This window comes from Cherax quadricarinatus, chromosome 74 (genome assembly GCF_038502225.1).
Source record: "Cherax quadricarinatus isolate ZL_2023a chromosome 74, ASM3850222v1, whole genome shotgun sequence".
Lineage (NCBI taxonomy): Eukaryota > Metazoa > Arthropoda > Malacostraca > Decapoda > Parastacidae > Cherax > Cherax quadricarinatus.
Window position 1 is genome coordinate 15,617,440 of NC_091365.1, and position 27,587 is coordinate 15,645,026.

The window sequence follows — 27,587 nt, forward strand, 5'->3', positions numbered from 1 at the left end:
GTGAGAAACATTTAAGATATACAATTTATAAGGTTCAGTTATTCAGTATTTATTTGGTTTTGAGTGAGTAAGTGATCTTTGAGAAGAGACTTGAATTTATAAACAGGTAGTGTTTCTTTTATATTTACAGGTAATGAATTCCAGATTTTAGGGCCTTTTATGTGCATTGAGTTTTTGCATAGCGTGAGATGGACACGAGGAACATCAAAGAGTGATCTGTGCCTTGTGTTATGGTCATGTGTTATGTTGAGGTTGGCAAGGAGATGTTTGAGGGGAGGGTTAATATCAGAGTTAAGTGTTCTATGTATGTAATAGGTGCAATAATAAGTATGGATGTTTTGTATGGTGAGTAGGTTTAGTGTTTTGAATATTGGTGGAGTGTGCTGCCTGTAGTGGGAATTTGTTATCATTCTGACTGCAGCCTTTTGTTGGGTAATTAGTGGTCTGAGATGGTTAATTGTTGAGCCCCATGCACAAATTCCATAGGTGAGATAGGGGTAAATAAGAGTGATATAGGGCCAGGAGGGCTGACTGGAACATAGTACCGTATCTTCGATAGTATGCCTACGGTCTTGGAAATTTTCTTAGAAATTTGTTGTACATGTATATGTGTATGAAATTTGAGTCTATTATCAAGGTCGATTCCTAAGAATTTTCCCTCTGTTAGCTTTGTGATAGGTGATCCATTTATCATTATGTTAAGAGGGACATCTGTAGCTCTGTTACCAAACTGAATGAAGTAGGTTTTGTCAACGTTTAGTGTAAGTTTGTTAGTCCTCATCCAGGTAGATATTTTCTGTAATTCGGTATTTACAGTATTGGCTAGCGTGACTGGGCTCGGGTGAGAGAAGACGTATGTAGTGTCATCTGCAAATAGTGTGGGTTTGAGTAATTGTGAAGCATTTGGTAGGTCATTTATGTATAGGAGAAAGAGAAGAGGGCCAAGGACACTTCCCTGTGGGACACCAACTGTAATTGGTTGTGCGGAAGAGTTTGCCCCATTTGCGTACACATATTGGCTTCTGTTGCTGAGGTATGACTTGAGGTAGTTGAGGGAGTGCCCTCTTATACCATAGTGTGACAATTTTATGTGGAGCAAGTCATGGTCAACTGTATCAAAAGCTTTACGCAAGTCAATGAAGATCCCCAGTGGGACTTCTTTTTTCTCTATTGCAGTGTATATATGTTCTAGTATGTTTTGGGAGATGAGGTAGGAGTAGATTCATTATGAATTAATTTTTCGAAGATTTTTGAGAGAGGGTGTAAGTTGGATATTGGCCTATAGTTATTCAACTCTGTTTGGTCTCCTCCTTTATGGATCGGGGTGACCCTTGCTATTTTGAGAACTGTAGGGAAGGTGGAGGATTCAATGGATTTGTTAAAGTGTTGCAATGATTGGTGATAGCACTTGTGACACTTTTTTGTATATAAAGGGTGGTAAGGTATTTAAATCTCCTGCCTTGTTTTTTAGTGCGCTGATAATAAGGGAGACTTTGTATGGGTTAGTCGGAGCTAGGAACAGTGTGTTCGGGTAGTTGCCAGTGAGGTAGTCATTTGGTGGGGTATCTGAGCTTGGGATTTTATTGGCAAGGTTTTGTCCTATAGTGGAGAAGAAATCATTGAGTCTGTTTGCTGTTTCTGTTGGTGAGAGTTGGGGTTCATCTGATTTTGCTAATTTTATTTCACTATTTCGTGATATCTTTTTTGTTCCTAGAATTTCTGATAGGGTTTTCCAGGTCTTTTTTATATCACCTCGTAAGTTGGATAATCTCTTCTCATAATACAATTTTTCTGCCCTTCTTATCAGGCTGGTTAGGATTGACGAGTAACGTTTTGTTTGGTCTCTGGTTATGTGACCCATTCTGTACTGTTTTTCATATCGGTGTTTTGTATTTATGGATTTGAGAATGCTGGGTGTTAGCCAGGGACTGTTCAGTCTCTTAGCTGTCATCTGTTTAGTTTTTTAAGGGCAGTGCTTGTTATAGAGGTATTGGGTCTTTTCTAGAAAATTATTAATACGTTCGTCAATATCTGTATAGATTTCTAGCTCAGTGTGCCAGTCAATGTTTGTTACTGCTGTTGTGAAGTTATTAATGGCTGCCTCATTTTGAAGTCTGAAGGTGACTTTAGTAGTGTCTTGGGGTAATTTACCAAGAGTTGTTATGAGGAAAGTAGGGTAGTGGTCTGTGGTATTATCTGTAATTATACCTGATTTTAAAGGGGATATGGTGTTGGTCCAGATGTGGTCAAGTAGGGAAACACTAGTCTCTGTAATTCTTGTAGGTTTTGTTACTGTTGGTAGCAACATGCAGTTATTCATTGTGTTTGTAAATTCAGTAATGTGTGGGTCCTGGTCTTGCAGGAGATTTATATTGAAGTCACCTGAGAGTAGTAAGTGATCTTTGTTCATGCGTGCATCAGTTATCATACTTCTTAGGTTTTGACTAAATTGGCTAATGTTTGACTGTGGAACTCTGTAGATGTTTATTAATGTGAGAGGTTTTTGTAGGTATTTGGATTTGAATTTAGCTATTATATATTCCTCATGTTCAGCCCTTGTGCAAGTATTAGTGATACATTCTAGTTGGTCTGAGTAGTATATAGCTGTGCCACCCCCTTGTTGGTCTGGAGTTTACCTGGAGTTTACCTGGAGAGAGTTTCGGGGGTCAACGCCCCCGCGGCCCGGTCTGTGACCAGGCCTCCTGGTGGATCAGCGCCTGATCAACCAGGCTGTTGCTGCTGGCTGCACGCAAACCAACGTACGAGCCACAGCCCGGCTGATCAGGAACTGACTTTAGGTGCTTGTCCAGTGCCAGCTTGAAGACTGCCAGGGGTCTGTTGGTAATCCCCCTTATGTGTGCTGGGAGGCAGTTGAACAGTCTCGGGCCCCTGACACTTATTGTATGGTCTCTTAACGTGCTAGTGACACCCCTGCTTTTCATTGGGGGGATGGTGCATCGTCTGCCAAGTCTTTTGCTTTCGTAGTGAGTGATTTTCGTGTGCAAGTTCGGTACCAGTCCCTCTAGGATTTTCCAGGTGTATATAATCATGTATCTCTCCCTCCTGCGTTCCAGGGAATACAGGTTTAGAAACCTCAAGCGCTCCCAGTAATTGAGGTGTTTTATCTCCGTTATGCGCGCCGTGAAAGTTCTCTGTACATTTTCTAGGTCGGCAATTTCACCTGCCTTGAAAGGTGCTGTTAGAGTGCAGCAATATTCCAGCCTAGATAGAACAAGTGACCTGAAGAGTGTCATCATGGGCTTGGCCTCCCTAGTTTTGAAGGTTCTCATTATCCATCCTGTCATTTTTCTAGCAGATGCGATTGATACAATGTTATGGTCCTTGAAGGTGAGATCCTCCGACATAATCACTCCCAGGTCTGGCCTACAGCTGTGTATGGTTGTGTAACCAGGAATGGAATAGACATCTGTAGTATCCATCTAGCTCTCTGTCTCAGAGAGAGCCACAAGACTGCGTAGTCATCACATTTACTCACATCTTCAAGTAGAGTATAGCACTTTGTCTGGATTTTTTGGGTTATCCTAGGTAATTTACACTATGTATACTTGTATTTATGTGTACCTGTGAGACAGAGAGACAGAAATAGACAGATTGAAAGAGATAAAGAGACAAAGAGACAGACAGAGGAAGACAGAGATAGACAGACCCTAAACTTGGGGTTAACATCACTTTCCTCTTAAAAGAGGAGTGTTAATATGACATTACATCAGTGAATCCTTGGTGTTTGCCGCACTGTTTGCTCTAGCTGGCGCTCAATTTAACTGGAGCTCCCACAAGGTACTAAGTGGTCCCAGATTTTTTTAATACCACACACACAGTGTTAGGACCCATTCTATGCTGACAAGGCATCACAGGCCAATCGTGCCAAATTTGAAGGCAGGAAAAATGAAATGTATATATACGTTTGGGGCGCTACGCTTAAGAACGTATATATACGTTTGGACTGTTTAAGGGTTAAACCAAAAATACGGTCAGAGTTTTTTTTTTTTCTCATTATGCACTGTGCTGCAGGAATTTTTTTATACTCTGCACACTTACCACAGACCCAGTCTTTCATATGTAGGCCCACCAGCTTTCTCTCGCTAGATTTGAAGGTGCTAGAATTTATGCATACTAGTATGGCACCAACCCTGGTGTGCAAGCCGTACTAGTACGGCACCAACCCTTCGGTATCTGTATATATTTCTAGCTCATTATTTCAGTCGATGTTAATCATAGCTGTTATAAAGTTATTAATTGCTGTCTCATTATGTAGTCTGAAGGTAACTTTGGTAGTGTCTTGGAGCAATTTACCTAAGTTGCTTATGAGAAAGGTAGGAAAATGGTCTGAGGTGATGTCTGTGATTATGCCTGATTGTGAAGGGGATATGGTGTTAGTCCAGATGTGGTCTAATAAGGAGACACTGGTCTCGGAGATTCTTGTAGGTTTTGTTATTGTTGGTAGAAACAAGCAGTTACCTATTGTGTTTGTGAATTCGGTTACTTGTGGGTTCTGGTCATGTAGATTTATGTTGAAATCTCCTGTGAGCAGCAAGTGGTCTTTATTCATATGTGCACCAATTATCACATTTCCTAATTTGTCACTAAAAGGGTAAATGTTTGACTATGGTATTCTGTATATGTTTATCACTGTGAGGGGTTTTTGCAGGTCTTTTGATTTAAATTTAGCTATTACATATTCTCTATGTTTGTCCTCTTTGCAAGAATTATTAATACATTTAAGTTGATCTGAGTAGTACATAGCTGTTCCACCCCCTTGCTGGTCTCTCCTACAGTTGTGTATGGCTGTGTAACCAGGAATGGCATAGACATCTGTAGTACCAGGCTTAGCCAGGTTTCTGAGAGTGTGATGATTGACATACTGGTATAAAGGAAACTGAGTAATGCTGTGAGGTCATCATAATGTTTGCTCAAAGATCTTACTTTGTAATTAAAGATAGTTATGTTACTGTTGGCTCTGAGTAATGTCTGCTTAGTCTGCTGTATAATAATTATATGCATCGAACAGCAACTGTAAGTCATTTAGTAAAAGACTGACATCAGGATCAATGCTTGTAATCATATGACTGTGATACTACAACTAGATTTTTGAACAACATATTATGTTGAACTTAATATTATGAAACTAAACTTATTTATCTTACTAGTTAATGGATGGTTTAAAGTATTTAAAAAAAAAATTAAAGAGAAACTGTTAACTGTTAATCCTTTGACTGTCATTCTATGTCGCAAAATATTCGGAAAAAAAAAAAAAAAAAACTTTTTCTTACCAAAATGTTAGGATTATTTTACCGAGTGTTTTAAGCCTAAAAAAACTTTTGCCATCAGTACTTACCGAGATATAGAGGCGCAAAGTTGGCAGAAAATGAGCGGCGTATGGCAACAGCGGCATATGCTGCCCACCCAGTATTCTTTTATTTACTCCAATTCAAAGGTTTCTTGTATTTTCCAATATTTTTCTTTTCTAAGTAACTTATGTGGCCTGTGAGACCAAAGTAAGGTGCATTGTTCAAATATACACTCATTGTTTACAACACAACTGAACAAACATTATCACTATTAGATTGTGTATAAAACTTGTTTACACAAACAATACAAAACATTGTTTATTACTATTGTTCCACTATATATATATATATATATATATATATGTATATATAATTATGTATATACTATGTATATGTATATACTATATATATATATCTATGTATATACTATATATATATACAGCAGGGCCCCGCTTTACGGCGTTTCGCTTTACGGCGTTCCGCTAATACGGACATTTCAAATTATGACCAAAACTCGCTATACGGCTCCCCCCACCTGTCTTTCTAATACGGTCACAGCTGCCCACCGAGTTTGTTTACATTCTCCCTGAGCACATCTTATTATGTCTGGAAACTTTCCAAAATTTCAAGTGTTTTAAAGTTATTGTATATTTTATATGTATTGTACTTGATAATTAAACTTGTGTACACTTGTACCTAAATAAACTTACACACTGTGCTGGCATGTAGGTACACATTAAAATCACTAAGTCTCTCTACTCTTCATGCAATAATAATAATAATAATAATAATAATAATAATAATAATAATAATAATAATCTCTTGGGCGCATTAATGTCGCATATTACGTTAATATAGACATTTCCCTTAATCTATCTATGATATTTTTTTCAAAATTATATAAGAAACACATTATGTAACACACAAACATGATACATGCACCCACAGTATAAAAATTTATACAAATATATATGAGATGTTTACCAAACGGTTTGTAGAAGTGTCGGAAGAATTGCGTTTTCTCTAGCCCGTCACCTGTTACTAGGGATAACTGTAGAAAAATATTCCTTTCGTATGCCTTCACTTTATAGCTATAATTCTGTACTAACTTGTACACAGTGTAAGAGTATTTGTTTCGTGATTTAATTATTATAATAATAATAAAAATATTATAAGGTAAAAGTTTCACAAACTCTTACAAATGTACATGAATGAACTAAAACTGGACACGTATTAATACCGTCTATTTCGCCTGACCGAGTGATCGTCCACAACCTGTTCAGTTTGTTTGTTTACGCTGTCTGAGCTCGGTGTATCATTAAATGTTGTATATTACGTTAATATACACATTTTCATTAATCCATCCGTGATATTTTTTTCAAAATTATATAATAAACACGATACATAACATAAATACATAACATATGTGTAGAGAACCTAGGGTAACCCAAAAAAGTCAGAGTGACTTACTTCCATTGCCTTCACTCAGAGCATCATTTCTTCTCAAAATGATGTTACATGAGAATGGGAGTGTTCTTCTTTATTTATTCTACCGTATCAATGTAGAGACAACCTGTACACAATGTAACTTGTACACAAACCAGACGTGTACACTGTTTACAAAACTTACCTTCGCCTGGTTTGTTTACATAACTCTGCGCCTGTCCTCTCTCATGCACTCATTCTTTCTCTCTGGTATGGTAGCCTGGGATGCTGACTACCATACATACCACACTTGATTTTTTACAATAAATACTACTCATCTCACCCTATATTTTAAGGTAAGTAATGAGTGAACTGTATATACATTTTATCGCTCTGGGATGCTTAAATATCATAGAATAGTATGTGTGGGTGGGTTGGCCTGGTATGGTAGCCTGGCTGACTACCATACATACCACACTTGATTTCGTACAATAAATACTACTTGTCTCACCCTAGATTAAGACTATAAATATTTTAAGGTAAGTAATGAGTGCACTGTGTGTGTATTGTACTTTTTTATTGTTTTTTGATGCCTGGTTCTATTGCTAACATAATATATGTTAGTGTAAACTTGTTATCTAGTGTTTGTATGCATTTGTAAGTGGAAAAAAAGGGTGTTCCACTTTACGGCGGTTTCCGCTTTACGGCGGTAGCCTGGAACCTAACCCGCCGTATAAGTGGGGCCCTCCTGTATATATATATATATATATATATATATATATATATATATATATATATATATATATATATATATATATATATATATATATATATATATATATATATACACATGTACAGTCACTGAACACTTTCCTAGAACTGCTGCAGCTTGTGGAAGTCTTTGAAACATGGGTATATGCAGAGTGGTACTTGACACTCCTCACACACAAAACGAGCGTCTCTGCATGTTTGTGGGCGTTTTGTGGTATGTCCACATGCAAAACACCTCTTCTGAGCACTTTTCTTGAATGCAGGAGGAGGCAGGTGTATGGGGAAGTGATCACCAGGCCTCAAACGAGATGGCATATGTTGGTAATTTCGTGGGCGCTGGTCTATTGCAGGTGTTGCTCCTTGGTCCTTGACGATTATTTGTCTGATGACTGACAAACAAAATTCACCATATTTTGGTTTGTTGTTGGTCCTCAACTTGTATATGTTATAAGCATTTAGCATGGAAATATCAGGAAGATGGAAAAAAAGTTTTATATACCACTTATAACTCTTGCGCACACAATCAGCAAACCCAATCTGCAGGTCACATTTTTCCACTAAGCGCATATTGAGGTTGTAGTCCACGACAGCTGCAGGCTTTAGAATGTGTTCATTGGTCTCTCTATTGTGCCTGCCAGTGTGTGCCATTTCGTTTCGGTGAACTGATGTCAACAATGTGACATCACATTTGTCATGCCACTGAAATGCCATGATGTTATTGGCAGCAAAGGCTTGCACCTTACCTCTGCGAGTGCCAGTGTCAAACCTTGGCATATGCTTACGATTACCACTCACTGTGCCACACACGTCTGTCATGTTCACTCGCAAGAAATTGCTGAGTATGGGGCTTGTGTACCAGTTATCAGGATATAATATATGCCCCTTACCAAGATATGGTTCCATCATTGTTCGAACTACATCACCAGAGATACCCAGTAACTTCCTGGTATCTCTCAATGTATTACTGCCAGTGTACACAATGATATCCAAAACGAGACCACTTTTGCAGTCACACAGTACAAATAACTTTATACCAAAGCGTTTCCTCTTGCTTGTTATGTACTGCTTGAACGAGTCTTCCTTTGAACAAAATCAAAGACTCATCAATAACAAGCTTCCTGAAGGGATAAAAATAAATACAAGCAACACTTTTGTTTCAAGTACATAAACACATTTCTGATCTTATATAACCTGTCACTTCTGTCAGACCTTGTTTTGTCTGAAAAGTGTAACATACCTAACAGTATCAAAAAACGATTTACTCCTACGTCACTAAAACCTGGGGTTGAAATCAGGCATTCTGTTGACCAGTATGTGGTGACAGTGTGCTTATACACATGTGGCATAAGCATTATTGTGGCAAAGAACAGGTACATCTCTACCACAGTTGTGTCCTTCCACTGGTGTAGCTGTGATCTTGGTGAAAGAATTGCATTTGCCATGGTGTACTCACAGTATGTGTTGGTTTCCCTGACAATAATGTCCATCAGGGGTTCATCGAAGAATAACAAAGCATTCCAGTTCAGTAGCATTGTTCCCAAGTGTACACGATGGCCGTATTCCACTTTGTTTCATCAAAGTCATGGGGACTGGGAACAAACTCGTCACCTTCCTGCCAATCCCAGATGCGGTCTGCTGGGGGGTTCTGGATATTGAAACATGGTTGTGGTTGTTGTGGGAGTGTGGGGATGGGTGAGGCTGGTTGTAGTTGTGCAGTCAGCAGCGTCGGTAGTAGTGTGGCCTGCTTCTGGTGCCACATGACTCATGCCACCATCACTATCACCACCACCTGCTGCCTCACTCATATCATTCATGCCTATCATAACAATATCGTCATCTTCACTATCAGGTCGTGGTGTAGGGCCATGGGATGTTCTCCGAGATTTACTCCTTCCTCCTGGAACAGCATATGACACTACCAGACCGCATGCTACATCGTATATGCTGCCACTTCACTGGGGAATATTCACCCTCACTGTCACAACTAGAACTGTTTCCTGGTACAGATGAACGTGAACGAGCCGGCCCAGCACCAGAGGTGGAAGGTAGTGGGTCATCTGGGTTTTCATCACTAATTACGTTATCCTGGGCACTGTTTTCAGTCACACCCGCTTGAAAACCATGGAATTCACTTTCATTGACACTTCCATCACTGTTAGAGCTATCACTTGGGAACAAAAGACCTCCAATCCGCCAAGGAGGTACTTCTTACCACGAGGCATGGTGAAAATGGACTACCAAGATGGCGTTCCCACAATGCACCACTGAGTCCCAGATTTTTTTCACAGGGTGCACACCCACCACTCAGACCCATTCTCTCTCATGTAGGCCTACCAGCTTTCTCCTGCTTGATTTGAAGCCGCTAGAATTTAAACGTACAAATACATCCGAAACAGTGGCACGTAAGATGTATATATACAACCGAAACAGTCAAAGGGCTAATATGGTACAATTTTATGATTTAATATTGAACTTTGTATTAATACTGAACACAATAATACTGATCAGTACTGGAAGTGAGAATTAAAATTAATAGTCTGTAGGTAATGGTAGTCAAATGAGAAAATAAAGAAACAAACCTTATAGTTTATATATAGCAAATTAAAATAAGTAATTATATAGTACAGGGATATTGCTAACTCTTATTACCTTTGAAATAAGTACATATAAGTATTATGTTGGCACAAGTCTGACAATATAGCTTGCATTGGTTATCTATTCTATAATAGTTTATAATGGTAAACAAGTAATGGTAAATTAAAAAAAAATAACAAGAGGGTTAGTTAAAAATTAATGTAGTACAATTATGATGAAATATTGCACTGGGGGTAGTATAAGGTTATAAAGATGTGATTCAAAGACTTGATTTTAAAATTAAAATAAGGAAAATATAACCCTTAAGTATCTGAATTAGCACCGTATGTGTCTAGGTAACAGAATCAATTACTGCTAATTTATTTATTTATTTATTTATTTATTTTATGTCTTTGCAAACAGTACATTGAGATTTTGTATTTACAATAGTGGGTTGCAATGCAAAGAGAGCCTCTATTATGCTAATGCATTATGGGCCAATTAACATTATTGGCTTACAGTCTACTTAACGCTAAGGAGTATATCATAGTTGTACAGTAGGATAGTAATTATTTCATAGTTGTACAGTAGAATATTAATTATAAATGAATCAAAATTTGTACAAGACAAAGATATATTTATATTCAAAAATGCTTTTTGTAAAAACAATGATTCAATTATATTCCTGTCAACAATGGATAAAAGGTTCAAAGTGATTGTTTCAGTTATGATGTGAGTACATATGTGAGTGCGTATTGAGTACAGTGGACCCCCGGTTAACGATATTTTTCACTCCAGAAGTATGTTCAGGTGCCAGTACTGACCGAATTTGTTCCCATAAGAAATATTGTGAAATAGATTAGTCCATTTCAGACCCCCAAACATACATGTACAAATGCACTTACATAAATACACTTACATAATTGGTCGTATTCGGAGGTAATCGTTATGTGGGGGTCCACTGAATTTAGCATTTAGTCTAGGGTGATTAAGTGGCTTTTGAGAAGAGTCTTAAATTGATTTTCAACCTGGGTTACTTTAATATCTTCTGGTAATAATGAATTCCATATTTTGGGGCCCTTTATGTGCATAGTTTTTACAGTGTGATATGGACACGAGGTATATCAAAAAGAGATCTGTGTCTTGTGTTGTGGTCATGTGTCCTGTTTAGGTTGGTGAGGAGAAGTTTGAGTGGAGGGTTTATATTTGCGTGTATTGTTGTGTGTATGTAGTAGGCACATGTATAAGTATGGATGTTCTTAATGGTGAGTAGATTCAAACTTTTGAAAATTGGTGGAGTATGCTGGCGGGAGTGGGAATTTATCATCATTCTTACTGCTGCCTTTTGCTGGGTTATTAGGGGTTTTAGGTGATTGGATGTTGTTGATCCCCATGCACAAATTCCATATGTAAGATAAGGGTATATGAGTGAATGGTACAGTGCCAGGAGAGCTGATTGTGGAACGTAGTACCTTATTTTTGATAGTATGCCTACAGTCTTGGAGATTTTCTTGGTGATTTGTTGTGTGTGTGTCCGGAACTTAAGGTTACTGTCAAGGTGGATACCTAGGAATTTTCCCTCTGAGTCTTGTGACTGATGATCCATTTAGCGTTATGTTAACTGGATCATTTGCAGCTTTGTTTCCAAACTGAATGAAATAGGTTTTATCAGTGTTCAGGGTAAGTTTGTTAGTCATCATCCAGGCAGATATTTTTTGTAATTCAGCATTGACTGTGTTTGCTAGTATGACTGTGTTTGGGTGGGAAAAGACACATGTAGTGTCATCTGCAAATAATATGGGTTTGAGTAGCTGTGATGCATTCGGTAGATCATTGATGTAGATGAGAAAGAGGAGTGGTCCAAGGATGCTTCCTTGTGGGACTCCTACTGTGATTGGTTGGGTGGAAGAGTTTGCATCATTTGCACACACATATTGAGTTCTGTTACTAAGGTATGATTTTAGGTAGTTGAGGGAGTGGCCTCTGATACCATAGTGCATTAATTTGGAGTACAGCAGTTCATGGTCGACTGTATCGAAAGCTTTACGTAAATCAATGAAAATGCCCAGCGGGACTTCTTTCTTTTCAAGTGCGGTATATATTAGTTCTAGCATGTGTATGATAGCATCATTTGTGCTTTTATTATTCCTGAATCCAAACTGACAAGGGTTTAATATGTTGTGTGAAATGAGGTAGGAATAGATCAATCTATGAATTAATTTTTCAAAGATTTTAGAGAGCAGTGGTAAGTTAGATATTGGTCTATAGTTATTCAAGTCAGTTTGGTCACCTCCTTTATGGATCGGAGTGACCCTCGCTATTTTGAGGATTGTTGGGAAGGTAGATGATTCAATGGAGAAGAAAAGAAGAGAAGAAGAAAAACTTTATAAAACTGGGATGCTTGAATGTGCGTGGGTGTAGTGCGGATGACAAGAAACAGATGATTGCTGATGTTATGAATGATAAGAAGTTGGATGTCCTGGCCCTAAGCGAAACAAAGCTGAAGGGAGTAGGGGAGTTTTGGTGGGGGGAAATAAATGGGATTAAATCTGGAGTATCTGAGAGAGTTAGAGCAAAGGAAGGGGTAGCAGTAATATTGAAGGATCAGTTATGGAAGGAGAAAAGAGAATATGAATGTGTAAATTCAAGAATTATGTGGATTAAAGTAAAGGTTGGATACGAAAAGTGGGTCATAATAAGCGTGTATGCACCTGGAGAAGAGAGGAATGTAGAGGAGAGAGAGAGATTTTGGGAGATGTTAAGTGAATGTATAGGAGCCTTTGAACCAAGTGAGAGAGTAATTGTGGTAGGGGACCTGAATGCTAAAGTAGGAGAAACTTTTAGAGAGGGTGTGGTAGGTAAGTTTGGGGTGCCAGGTGTAAATGATAATGGGAGCCCTTTGATTGAACTTTGTATAGAAAGGGGTTTAGTTATAGGTAATACATATTTTAAGAAAAAGAGGATAAATAAGTATACATGATATGATGTAGGGCAAAATGACAGTAGTTTGTTGGATTATGTATTGGTAGATAAAAGACTGTTGAGTAGACTTCAGGATCTACATGTTTATAGAGAGGCCACAGATATATCAGATCACTTTCTAGTTGTAGCTACACTGAGAGTAAAAGGTAGATGGGATACAAGGAGAATAGAAGCATCAGGGAAGAAAGAGGTGAAGGTTTATAAATTAAAAGAGGAGGCAGTTAGGGTAAGATATAAACAGCTATTGGAGGATAGATGGGCTAATGAGAGCATAGGCAATGGGGTCGAAGAGGTATGGGGTAGGTTTAAAAATGTAGTGTTAGAGTGTTCAGCAGAAGTTTGTGGTTACAGGAAAGTGGGTGCGGGAGGGAAGAGGAGCGATTGGTGGAATGATGATGTAAAGATAGTAGTAAGGGAGAAAAAGTTTGCATATGAGAAGTTTTTACAAAGTAGAAGTGATGCAAGGAGGGAAGAGTATATGGAGAAAAAGAGAGGTTAAGAGAGTGGTGAAGCAATGTAAAAAGAGAGCAAATGAGAGAGTGGGCGAGATGTTATCAACAAATTTTGTTGAAAATAAGAAAAAGTTTTGGAGTGAGATTAACAAGTTAAGGAAGCCTAGAGAACAAATGGATTTGTCAGTTAAAAATAGGAGAGGAGAGTTATTAAATGGAGAGTTAGAGGTATTGGGAAGATGGAGGGAATATTTTGAGGAATTGTTAAATGTTGATGAAGATAGGGAAGCTGTGATTTCGTGTATAGGGCAAGGAGGAATAACATCTTGTAGGAGTGAGGAAGAGCCAGTTTTGAGTGTGGGGGGAAGTTCGTGAGGCAGTAGGTAAAATGAAAGGGGGTAAGGCAGCCGGGATTGATGGGATAAAGATAGAAATGTTAAAAGCAGGTGGGGATATAGTTTTGGAGTGGTTGGTGCAATTATTTAATAAATGTCTGGAAGAGGGTAAAGTACCTAGGGATTGGCAGAGAGCATGCATAGTTCCTTTGTATAAAGGCAAAGGGGACAAAAAGAGTGCAAAAATTATAGGGGGATAAGTCTGTTGAGACAACCGCCCAGGGAGGTACTACCGTCCTGCCAAGTGAGTGTAAAACGAAAGCCTGTAATTGTTTTACATGATGGTAGGATTGCTGGTGTCTTTTGTCTGTCTCATAAATATGCAAGATTACAGGTAAGTCTTGCTACTTCTACTTACACTTAGGTCACACTAAACATACATGTACAAGCATATATATACACACCCCTCTGGGTTTTCTTCTATTTTCTTTCTAATTCTTGTTCTTGTTTATTTCCTCTTATCTCCATGGGGAAGTGGAACAGAATTCTTCCTCTGTAAGCCATGCGTGTTGTAAGAGGCGACTAAAATGCCGGGAGCAAGGGGCTAGTAACCCCTTCTCCTGTATATATTACTAAATTTAAAAGGAGAAACTTCAGTTTTTTCTTTTGGGCCACCCCACCTCAGTGGGATACGGCTGGTACGTTGAAAGAAGAAGAAGTCTGTTGAGTATACCTGGTAAAGTGTATGGTAGAGTTATTATTGAAAGAATTAAGAGTAAGACGGAGAATAGGATAGCAGATGAACAAGGAGGCTTTAGGAAAGGTAGGGGATGTGTGGACCAGGTGTTTACAGTGAAACATATAAGTGAACAGTATTTAGATAAGGCTAAAGAGGTTTTTGTGGCATTTATGGATTTGGAAAAGGCATATGACAGGGTGGATAGGGGGGCAATGTGGCAGATGTTGCAGGTGTATGGTATAGGAGGTAGGTTACTGAAAGCAGTGAAGAGTTTTTATGAGGATAGTGAGGCTCAAGTTAGAGTATGTAGGAAAGAGGGAAATTATTTCCCAGTAAAAGTAGGCCTTAGACAAGGATGTGTGATGTCACCGTGGTTGTTTAATATATTTATAGATGGGGTTGTAAGAGAAGTAAATGCGAGGGTCTTGGCAAGAGGCGTGGAGTTAAAAGATAAAGAATCACACAAAGTGGGAGTTGTCACAGTTGCTCTTTGCTGATGACACTGTGCTCTTGGGAGATTCTGAAGAGAAGCTGCAGAGATTGGTGGATGAATTTGGTAGGGTGTGCAAAAGAAGAAAATTAAAAGTGAATACAGGAAAGAGTAAGGTAATGAGGATAACAAAAACATTAGGTGATGAAAGATTGGATATCAGATTGGAGGGAGAGAGTATGGAGGAGGTGAATGTATTCAGATATCTGGGAGTGGACGTGTCAGCGGATGGGTCTATGAAAGATGAGGTGAATCATAGAACTGATGAGGGGAAAAGGGTGAGTGGTGCACTTAGGAGTCTGTGGAGACAAAGAACTTTGTCCTTGGAGGCAAAGAGGGGAATGTATGAGAGTATAGTTTTACCAACGCTCTTATATGGGTGTGAAGCATGGGTGATGAATGTTGCAGCGAGGAGAAGGCTGGAGGCAGTGGAGATGTCATGTCTGAGGGCAATGTGTGGTGTGAATATAATGCAGAGAATTCGTAATTTGGAAGTTAGGAGGAGGTGCGGGATTACCAAAACTGTTGTCCAGAGGGCTGAGGAAGGGTTGTTGAGGTGGTTCGGACATGTAGAGAGAATGGAGTGAAACAGAGTGACTTCAAGAGTGTATCAGTCTGTAGTGGAAGGAAGGCGGGGTACGGGTCGGCCTAGGAAAGGTTGGAGGGAGGGGGCATAGAAGGTTTTGTGTGCGAGGGGCTTGGACTTCCAGCAGGCATGCATGAGCGTGTTTGATAGGAGTGAATGGAGACAAATGGTTTTTAATACTTGACGTGCTGTTGGAGTGTGAGCAAAGTAACATTTATGAAGGGGTTTAGGGAAACCGGCAGGCCGGACTTGAGTTCTGGAGATGGGAAGTACAGTGCCTGCACTCTGAAGGAGGGGTGCTAATGTTGCAGTTTAAAAACTGTAGTGTAAAGCACCCTTCTGACAAGACAGTGATGGAGTGAATGAGGAAACGTGTCGAAATGTTTCCACCCGCCGGGAATCGAACCCGGCGGGTTCGATTCCCGGCGGGTGGAAACATTTCGACACGTTTCCTTACACCTGTTGTCCTGTTCACCTAGCAGCAAATAGGTACCTGGGTGTTAGTCGACTGGTGTGGGTCGCATCCTGGGGGACAAGATTAAGGACCCCAATGGAAATAAGTTAGACAGTCCTCGATGACGCACTGACTTTCTTGGGTTATCCTGGGTGGCTAACCCTCCGGGGTTAAAAATCCGAATAAAATCTTATCTTATCTTACAGTTTTTCTTTTTCGGGCCACCCTGCCTTGGTGGGAATCGGCCAGTGTGATAATAAAAATAATAAATAATAATACTTGAGAAGACTTTTTGTACATAAAAGCAGGCAAGCTGCTTATGTCTCCTGCCTTGTTTTTAAGGGTGTTTATGATAAGCATAACTTCAATGGGGTTGGTTGGAGCTAGGAATAGCGTATTTGGGTAGGTACCTATGAGGTAGTCCGATGGACGGGTGTTTGTGCTTGGTATTTTGTTTTCTAGATTTTTTTCCTATGGTGGACAAGAAAACATTAAGTCTGTTTGCCGTTTCGGTTGGAGTGAGTAGGGGTTCATCTGATTTTGTTAGTTTGATTATTTTGTTTTTGGATAACTTTTTAGTTCCAAGAATTTCAGATAGAGTTTTCCAGGTTTTTTTCATATCACCTTTGATGTTAGGTAATCTATTTTCATAATACAATTTTTTTGACCTTTTTATCAGGCTGGTAAGTACCGACGAGTAACTTTTCGACTGTTCTCTAGTTATCTGACCCATTCTATACTGTTTTCCATATTTGCGCTTTGTGTTAATGGATTTGAGGATGCATTCTGTGATCTGTTTAGTTTTCCTGGGGCAATGTCTGTTACAGAGGCATTGGGCTTTTTTTTTTTTAGAAAATTATTTATACATTCATTCATATCTGTATACGTTTCGAGCTCATTTTGGCAATCGATGTTATTCATAGCTGCTATAAAGTTGTTAACTGCTGTCTCATTATGTAGTCTGAAGGTTACTTTAGTGATGTCTTGTGGCAGTTTGCCCAGATTAGTTATGAGAAAGGTTGGGTAGTGGTCTGTAGTGTTGTCTGTGATTATGCCTGATTTTAAAGGGGATATGGTGTTTGTCCAGATGTGGTCTATTAAGGAGATGCTTGTCTCGGTGATTCTTGTAGGTTTAGATATTGCTGGTAGCAACAGGCAGTTACTCATTGTTTTTGTGAATGTGGTTACTTGTGGGTCCTGGTCGTGTAGTATGTTTATGTTGAAATCTCCTGTTAGTAGTAGGTGGTCTTTATTCATGTATGTATCAGTAATCATGTTTCCTAGTTTTTCACTAAAGTGGTAAATGTTTGACTGTGGTACTCTGTAGATGTTTATAACTGAGGGTTTTTTGCAGGTCTTGATTTAAATTTGGCTATGATATATTCTCCATGTTCGTCCCTTGTGCAAGATTTATTGATACATTCAATTTGATTTGAGTAGTATATAGCTGCTCCTCCTGCTTGCTGATCTGTTCTACAGTTGTGCATGGCCATGTTGCCAGAAATGGTATAGACATCTGTAATATCAGGTTTAAGCCAGGTTTCTGTGAGTATGATGATTGATATATTGGAATGAGGGGAATTGAGTAATGCAGTGAGGTCATCATAATGTTTGCTCAAGGATCTGACATTGTAGTTAAAGATGGTTATGTTATTGTTTGCACTGAGTAATGTAATGGTCTGCTGTGTAGTAATTACAGTTACTGGTTGATTTGTGTAATTCATTTTGTAAAAAGTTTACATCAGGATCTATGTCTGTAATCATAGGATGAGAGTAATTTTACAAACTAGATTTTCTGAGTAACATGATATAAGATTTATATTGAATCTACAACTAGACTTATGACTAAGACTCCATGATTAATCTAAAACTTGTAAAAAATTAAAGAAAAAGGGATTATTACAGAATAGATAATTCAGTTATACACTTAAGCATCTAATAGCACCTTAATTATTTTAACAAGCGAGTTTATGAACTACAGTAGATATTTACAGCTAAAATAAAGGAGCTAATGAATATAATAACAACAATGTATTAAAAGCAAAAATCAGTAGCACCTGAGGTAGTCTACAGCACCTGGAGTATTTTAATAAATGTGACTATATGGACGAGGAGAAAAAAAAAAAATAAATGAGCTTACCTGGAGAGAGTTTACCTGGAGAGAGTTCCGGGGGTCAACGCCCCCGCGGCCCGGTCTGTGACCAGGCCTCCTGGTGGATCAGAGCCTGATCAACCAGGCTGTTGCTGCTGGCTGCACGCAAACCAACGCACGCAAACCAAAATAGTGAACTTATTACAATTTAGCCCCTGAGAATAGCACTTTGATTATTTTAACAATTGTGAATATATGAACTAAGGTAGTTATATAAAGCTAGAATAAAGGAGAAAATATATAAGGGACTAAATTAAGTAATGGTAAACAAAGTTAAATGGACAGATAGTCACTATATAATATTGATTTGGGAGTAAGATCTGATTTGTAATGTATATGTTGAGCAATTAATTGCACTATAAAAAGTAGAAAAATATGAGGTAGCTGGTACTAGCTAGCAAAAGATAGTTTTGGGACTCTCACAAATATAAAAGGGACTAAAAAAAGTAGTGGTAAACAGAATTAAATGGACAGGTAGCAACCATGAAGAACATTAATTTGGAGTAAGATTCGACTTATAACACAAAATTATGAGCAATTAATAGCAATTAAAAAGTATTTGAGGTAGCTGGTATTGGCTAGTAAAAGAAAAAAAAAATGCACAATGTAATAGTAACGTACACTATATGCACCACACGTATGTGTGTGTTAAGGACACTTATCTAATCTGTTACAGAAATGTCAGCTTTTCTAAGAAAGGTAGAGAAATCATGTTCATTTGAGATGGTGTATTGTTGTCCTGTTGAAGTTTTTCTAACTAGTATTTTCCCATCTCGAGTATGAAAATAAGGGTTAAAATTAATATTAAAACAAAGTGTACAAGGCACTGAGTATAAGATTCAATGAGAAGTTTAATGCACTTGGTAGTAAAATAGTAAAATTTGGGGTTTAAAAATAAATGTAGAGCAATAAATGGTAACACTATAAAAGTTAGTGGCCTGCACTTGGTTAGGAAAGCAGGCTGTGAGGTATAGTAGTTATGTTACTAGTAAATAATTGTACAAGGCAATTAGGGATATGGTAGGAATCAATGTTGTCAAAACTTAATACCTGCATTAACAACAGATTATAAGGGATGAGAGACTTAACCTTAGGCAATACCCATTAAAAAATCTGATTAAATGTTAGAATTCAATAATAAGATTTTAAATACATAAATAAATGAAATTTACTAATAGTCATGAGGCCTAAAACAAAATGGAAACTTTCTGGATAAAAAGCAGCATTTTTTTCAACCCTTGCGCTGCGAGAAGCACGGCAAGTGTGGATAAATTAGACACGTGCAACACTTGGGTATCTTTGAGGAAACGTTTCGCCACACAGTGGCTTCATCAGTCCTATACAAAGAAAAATGGTAAAGATCAGAAGGAGTTTGAGGTAATCAGTCCACCAGCCTGTAGTCAATACAATCAGTTGTAGATATAGCTCCTAATATGTTGCACCATCTGTGGGCCAGTCCCAGGATGGCTTGTTTCCTCCTTCAAGGGTCCGTGCTTGTAGTGATGCTCTGTCAAGGCTCACTGTGCTGTCCACCATTTTTTAGCCCCCCCTTTCCCCTCTTTTCTTCCTTCCTGTTAGGTAGCTTTGTTTGTGGTACACATGTTTTGCAGTTCATGCTAGAACCCACGCTAGTGCCCTGTTCCTACAAGAGAGTCTTATTCCATTATTTGTCACGGTCAGGAAAACTGTACGTGGCATGTCGGGTGTCGTTTTTCGTGCTCTGGCCGCTAGACTAGGCACTTCCATCCAGCGTGGGCCTAGTCCTACGTAGAAGTCACTTCACAACACCCTGACTAGTTCTGACTACTGCACTAGACAAGGTACCAGCTGGACACAGTCTCTACTCTCTTTTGTTAGGCCATCGGCCTGGCAGACCTAGCGTCCAACCACACTAATGTGGACATTAATACAAATAAACTCTCAAGACTTGCCTCCAAAGAAGTATCTGCCTGGTGGAACCCATATGCCCAATAAACCTCTACATGAGTTTATATTGTCCAGCCTAACTTTAACTTGATCTCTGTCACACCACAAGCTACCGTCTACGCAACACTACCATCACAATGGCGAGTCCAAAGACTCAACAGAAATATACTATTACACAGTATGCTGCAGACGGCCGACTTGTTGAAAAAAAAAAAAAAATATATATATATATAAAGGCTCCATATATGTCATTTTCCGGGATTTGTACTGAAACCTGATGTGTATTATTCCTGGTCAGTCAGAGTGGTCGGGAGAGGAGAGAGTGAGGTGTTTTTTGTTGAGCAGGTGAAGCACAGCAGATGGAGCAAGTTGTATGTAATTGTGTGAGAAGGTGAGCTGGTGTTTTTTTTTTTTTTTTTTTGTAAGTTTATACCATCTCTCATGTTTACCTGTAAGGCCCTAGTGTGCAGAGGCCTGTTTAAGTTTAGGGAGTGCTTGTACAGCCTGCAGGTTGAGCAGCCTGCAGAAGGGGGGTGGGGTGTCATAGAGCTCTCTGTTTATAAATATTTGTGTTTTTTTACTCACTAGTAGCAGTGTGCTAGTGAGCTAATGTGAGCACTGGGTAAAGGTGACCTGGAGTGTGGTGATGTTGGCTGTAGTAGAGTGTAGGTTGTATATATTACTTACCTTTTAATATATATTTATATTTTTGTTTAGGAGTTCTTGTGTCCTTCCTTATAATACATTGACCATTTAGATTTATCCTTCATACCTTGTATGAAGGTACAAGCTGGCCCTAGAGTGGTTTCTTTTTCTATTTTTAAATATAAATGTGCCTAGACAGGCAGGTCTTTTACCCTTTATGAGACAGGACTTTATTTATGTTACGCAGTCAAGAAGTCGTAACATGTACATGGATGAATGTCTAGTTACAGACCAGCATGGTCTGGAAGATAGCCCACTGACCTGTGAGTTTGAAGACTGACTCATACCCCACCTGTTCTGTTACTGGTTATATTATGAAAGGACAGACCATAACATTAAAAAATAACATACATTTTCAACGGAGACTATTTAACATACATTAATGCAAAAGAGGCTACTTAGCCCACTAAAATGTTTCTCAAAATAAAATATAATAAAGCTGAAAATTTTCAATTGATCAAAAAAAAAAAAAAAAAAAAAAAAAAAAAACTGAGTTATGGCATGAAATACATTGATTCCAAGAGTTTTAACTATATTACAATGTAGTACATTTGCACCTATGAAGCCTGAACACACAAGGTATCAGCCATCTCATAAAATGATAAGCATTAAAGGTTACAAGCCGACTAGACGAAGCATTCGGCGGTTACTGAATGAAAATCACTATTAAAAGTTATTTAATAAAACAGACAAAGTCAGTAACACAATTTTTCCAATGAGCAAAACACAGCCCTGCTAAAAGTTTGAAGCTGACAGGAAGAAGCATTCTGAATACACACAACTGTGGCAGCAACACACACTACTGTAGCAGCAGCAACACACACACACACACACACACACACACACACACTACTGTAGCTGCAGCAAAACACACACACACACACACACACACACAATAATATATCAGGCCCATACTGGAGTATGCAGCACCAATTTGGAGTCCACACCTGGTCAAGCATGTCAAGAAATTAGAGAAAGTGCAAAGGTTTGCAACAAGACTAGTCCCAGAGCTAAGGGTTATGTCCTATGAAGAAAGGTTAAGAGAAATTGGCCTGACGACACTGGAGGACAGGAGGGTCAGGGGAGACATGATAACATATAAAATACTGTGCAGAATAGACAATATGGACAAAGACAGGATGTTCCAGAGATGGGACACAGAAACAAGGGGTCACAATTGGAAGTTGAAGACTCAGATGAGTCGAAGGGATGTTAGGAAGTATTTCTTCAGTCCGAGTTGTCAGGCAGTGGAAAAGCCTAAAAAGTGACGTAGTGGAGGAGGGAACCATAAATAGTTTTAAGACGAAGTTTGATAAAGCTCATGCAGCAGGGAGAGCGAACCTAGTAGCAATCAGTGAAGAGGCAGGGCCAGGAGCTATGAGCCGACCCCTGCAACCACAAATAGGCAAGTACAAATAGGTGAGTACACACACACATGCATTACTGTAGCAGCAACACACACACACACACACACACTACAGTAGCAGCAACACACACACACACACACACACACTACAGTAGCAGCAAAACACACACTCACATCTCAGTAGTATCAGTTACCAGTAGTATCAGTTACCAGTAGTATCAGTTACCAGTAGTATCAATTACCAGTAGTATCAACTACCAGTAGTGTTAGTAGTAATGACTCATCCAACTGTAACTGATTCAATGCCTCCTGTGTGAATCACTGATTTATATCACTGACCATTACTGCTGACCTAGAATTATTTGAAGCCGCTCGCCCTCCGAGGCACTCAGCATGCCAGTTCAATTAGAGATGTTAGGGCAGACAGCAGGTCAGGCATGGGCACTCCCCATGTATTCCATCTAATATACTAGAACATCCAACATGAGTGTTTATTACCCAATCCATGTTTCAAACCCCACACGACACACACACAACACATACCACACACACACAACACATACCACACACACACACACACACACACACACACACACACACACACACACACACACACACACACACACACACACACACACACACACACACACACACACACACACACACACAGTGACCTTGATACCTCAAAGGTGGTGGGACCAGACAACATCTCTCCGAGGGTCCTTAGAGAGGGAGCAGACATATTGCATGTGCCACTAACCACAATCTTCAACACATCCCTTGAAAGTGGGCAACTACCTGAGGTATGGAAGATGGAAAATGTGATCCCCATCTTTAAGAAAGGGGACAGAAACAAAGCACTAAACTATAGACTGGTGTCACTGACGTGTATAGTTATGGAGACGATTATCAGGAGTGGTGGAGCACCTGGAACGGAACAAGGTTATAAACGACAGCCAGCACGGATTCATGGAAGGCAAATCCTGTGTCATAAACCTACTGGACTTTTATGACAAGGTAACTGAAGTAAGACATGAGAAGGAAGGATGGGTTGTTTACATTTTCTTGGACTGCAAGAAGGCCTTCGACACAGTTCCTCACACACAAGATTAGTGCAGAAGCTAGAGGATCAGGCACTTATAACAGGAAGGGCACTGCAATGGATCAGAGAATACCTGAAAGGGAGGCAACAGCAAGTCATGGTACGTGAGGAGGTATCACAGTTGGCACCTGTGATGAGTGGGGTCCCACAGGGGTCAGACCTAGGACCAGTGCTATTCTTGGTATATGTGAATAACATGATGGAAGGAATAGACTCAGAAGTGTCCTTATTTGCAGATGATGTGAAGTTAATGAGGAAAATTAAATCAGATATGGACCAGACAGGTCTAGAAAGAGAAACGGACAGGCTGGACGCATGGTCCAGCAACTGGCTCCTAGAATTTAACCCTGGCGAATGCAAAGTCATGAAGATCGGGGAAGGGCAAAGAAGACTGCAGACAGAGCATAGGTTAGGTGGCCAAAGACTGCAAACCTCACTCAACAAACACACACACACACACACACACACACACACACACACACACACACACACACACATTACTGTACGAGCAACACACACACACACACACACATTACTGTACGAGCAACACACACACACACACATTACTGTATCAGCAACACACACACACACACACACACACACACATTACTGTATCAGCAACACACACATTACTGTATCAGCAACACACACACACACACATTACTGTACCAGCAACACACACACACACACATTACTGTACCAGCAACACACACACACATTACTGTACCAGCAACACACACACACACACACACACACACACACACACACACACACACACACACACACATTACTGTACCAGCAACACACACACACACACACATTACTGTACCAGCAAAACACACACATTACTGTACGAGCAATATACAATTATCAAGGCAGCAGAAACAAGCAACACTGAAATGAGACACAGTAGAAGTTCACTGTTTACAATACTAAACACAATTCACTTAGTACTTGCCTTCCGCCTCAAAGAGATGCTTAATAGCGTCCACTCGGAAGCCATCCACGCCTTTGTTTATCCAGAAGAGCAATACATTCTGAACACAACCCAGAGATATAACAGTTAAAATAATATTTCTGAATAAGGTAAATGAACAGGGTGGAAATGGTTGGTTTACCTGCCTAGGAGGAGCAGTAGACATGTTGCAGTGTTCCTCCATTCTTATGATAAAGATAAATACATCAATGGTAAGTAAGACACATAGGCAACATTTAGGCATCTTTATTCCGAAACTTTTCGAAATAAAGATGACTAAATGTTGCCTGTGTTCCTTACTAACTTGTTGGTATTGTATACCACTTTGATATTCACTCAAATACATTGGATTTGTGTGTGTATAACATTATATATATGTATATACAGTGGACCTTCGGTTATCAGCTGTAATCTGTTCCAGAAGGTCGGCCGAAACACAAAACAATATTTCCCATAAGAATTAATGTAAATACAATTAATCCCTTCCAGATAAAAATATTCACAAAAAAATAATTTTTTTAACAATTATATAAATATTACATACCTTTATTGAAGGCTAATGCTGGCTTCTGGAAGATAGGGAGGACTAAAGAGGGAGGAGTTAGTATTTGGAAGAGAATCCCCCTCCATAAAGACTTTAGGTAGCAAAGCCTTCTCTGGGGTTACTTCCCTTCTTTATCTTTTATTGCCACTAGGACCAGCTTGAGTCACTGGACCCCTGTCTCACAAAATAACTGTCCAGAGTGCTCTGTTTCTGGTGTCTCTAAGATTTCCCTGAAGTAGGACAGGGTTTTGTCACTAAACATGTTGCAGATATGGCTTGTTTCAGCTTTGTCAGGGTGGTACTTCGACAAAACTTTGCACATCATTCCACTTTGCACAACTGTTCTTAACCCGTAAACGGTTCAAACGTAAATATACATTCTTACTGCTAGTGCCCCAAACGTATATAAATGTTCTATTTTTCCTGCCTTCAAATATGGCACGACTGGCCCAAGATGCCTTGTCAGCACAGAATGGGACATAACACTCAGTGTGCACTGTATTAAAAAAATCTGGGACCACTTAGTACCTTGTGGGAGCACCAGTTTAAATGAGCTCCATCTAGAGCAAACAGCACAGCAAACACCTGGGATTCACTGATTTCATGTAGTATTAACTCTCCCATTTTAAGAGGAAAGTGATGCTGACCCCGAGTTTAGTGGCTTTGAGGTGGATGTGGCCATAAGTGGTCGAGGAAATATCAAAAAACCTAGATAATAACCCATGCACAACATTTGTGCAACACACTTTCAGAATGTCTTATAACCTAAGCCCTACGTAAAGAGAAACAATACTGGAATGTAATACTTGTTCAGTAGGCTGGTTGGCTGGCTGAGTTAAGGTAGAGGATGAGTTGTCACCTGACCAGAGGGTCAGTGCTATTTCTACCAGGAAGACCTCATCCACTTCACTGGATCAATCCGTTCCACCAGTAGAGGAGAAAGACTTAGCTCCCACTGACTTCCCAGACGAGGTCAAGCGTTTGTTGACTATTGAACAAACATCGTAAAGCCATTGCCTTACCAGGTGAGAAGATAGGTATAACGAACTTATTGTCCCATCGTATCCCACTTGAACCTGGTACTAGACCTATCTATATACCTGCGTACAGAATGCCTCATTCACAAGTTGCTGTCGCAGAAGAAATGATCAATCAAATGCTTGATGATGGAGTTATTGCACCTAGCAATTCACCTTGGAATGCGCCCTTGATCCTAGTACCTAAGAAGGATGGTACTTGGCGCCCAGTGATTGACTTTAGGAAGTTAAATGCGAAAACTATTCCAGATCGCTTTCCACTTCCTGTACTTGGTGATCTTTTATGTAACATCAAAGATAGTCTTTTCGACCCTGGACTTGTTACAAGGGTTTTGGCAAGTCCCTCTTCACGAGGACAGCCAAGAGCTAACTGCATTCTCCACTCCTACAGGTCATTATCACTTCCTCCATATGGCCTTTGGATTACGATCCTCCCCTATCACGTTCTCAAGGCTCATGACTAATATCTTTAGAGGTCTCATAGGTAATGCAATTATGGTGCACTTAGATGACGTAATCATCATGTCTAAAGACGTGGATACACACTTGAAAAGACTTGATGTAGTACTTGGTAAGCTTGAAGAAGCCAATTTAAAGATCAAACTGTCTAAATGTAAATTTTTCAGATCAGAAATCAAGTTTCTGGGTCACGTAGTGACTCCTAGAGGGGTTACAACTGACCAAAGTAAAGTAACTGCAGTACTAAATTTTCCAACTCCCAAAACTGCTGATGCCATAAGATCCTTTGTGGGCTTAGCAGATTTTTATAGATCTTTCATTGCCAATTTTTCTTCCATAGCTGCTCTTCTGAGTTGCTTAAGAAAGATGCTCCTTTCGTTTGGACCTTCCGTCAAGAAAGAGCATTCCAAACTCTAAAAGAAAAGCTAACATCTGCTCCAATTTTGAAATTTCCAGATTTTTCTAAGCCCTTCTAACTGACAACTGATGCTAGTTCTATTGGCATAGGTGCCATACTAGCTCAGAAGACTGATGGCAAGTACAACGCAGTTGCATTTGCTAGCCGAGTCCTTATGAAGGCTGAACGTAATTATACAGTAACTGAGCAAGAAGCTTTAGCAATAGTATGGTCTTTAAAACACTTCCGAGACATTATTTATCAGTACCCTGTTCATGTCTTGACAGACCATGCTCCACTGATACCTTTATTCCAGAACAACAACCTACTGGAAGGTTAGCGAGATGGACCTTGACTATCCAAGAGTTCAATCCTACCTTTGAACACTTACCTGGCAAGTCAAATGTAGTCGCAGATGCTTTATCGTGACATGTAAGCATAGTAACTGCAGACCCTCCATTTACTGCCAAGGATGTAAAGAATGCTCAATGAACAGATCCCATGTGGTCTGGTGTGATTCAATTCCTGCTCCAGGAAGATCTTATTCTGACTGTGAAGCCACCAGCACCCATCAGTGACTTTGTCATGAACCAAGAATTACTGTATCAAACAGCCGAGTTGGGTACTCCTAGCAGAAGAGTATACCAGTTAGTAATTCCACAGCCACTAGTGAATGTAGCCTTACAGCTAGTTCGATTCATACCAGGGTGCACAACACCTGGTACATCGTGTTCAGTAAAACAAGCCAGATTGAAATACTTTTGGCCTCGTATGTTAAGAAATGTAATGTCTGCATGCAACATAAA

General features: G+C 39.4%; 1 protein-coding gene across 3 annotated transcripts in view; it reads right to left on the bottom strand.

Moving 5' to 3' along the window:
* The window catches only part of LOC128700223 (maltase 2), a gene marked incomplete at its 3' end in the record, with an annotated part of 226,798 nt that overhangs the window by 17,051 nt on the left and 182,160 nt on the right, over positions 1–27,587 (bottom strand). For all 3 annotated transcript variants that reach the window (XM_070100802.1, XM_070100803.1, XM_070100801.1), the window contains 1 exon segment: positions 24,327–24,405. In XM_070100802.1, the coding sequence (XP_069956903.1) occupies positions 24,327–24,405 (79 nt within the window).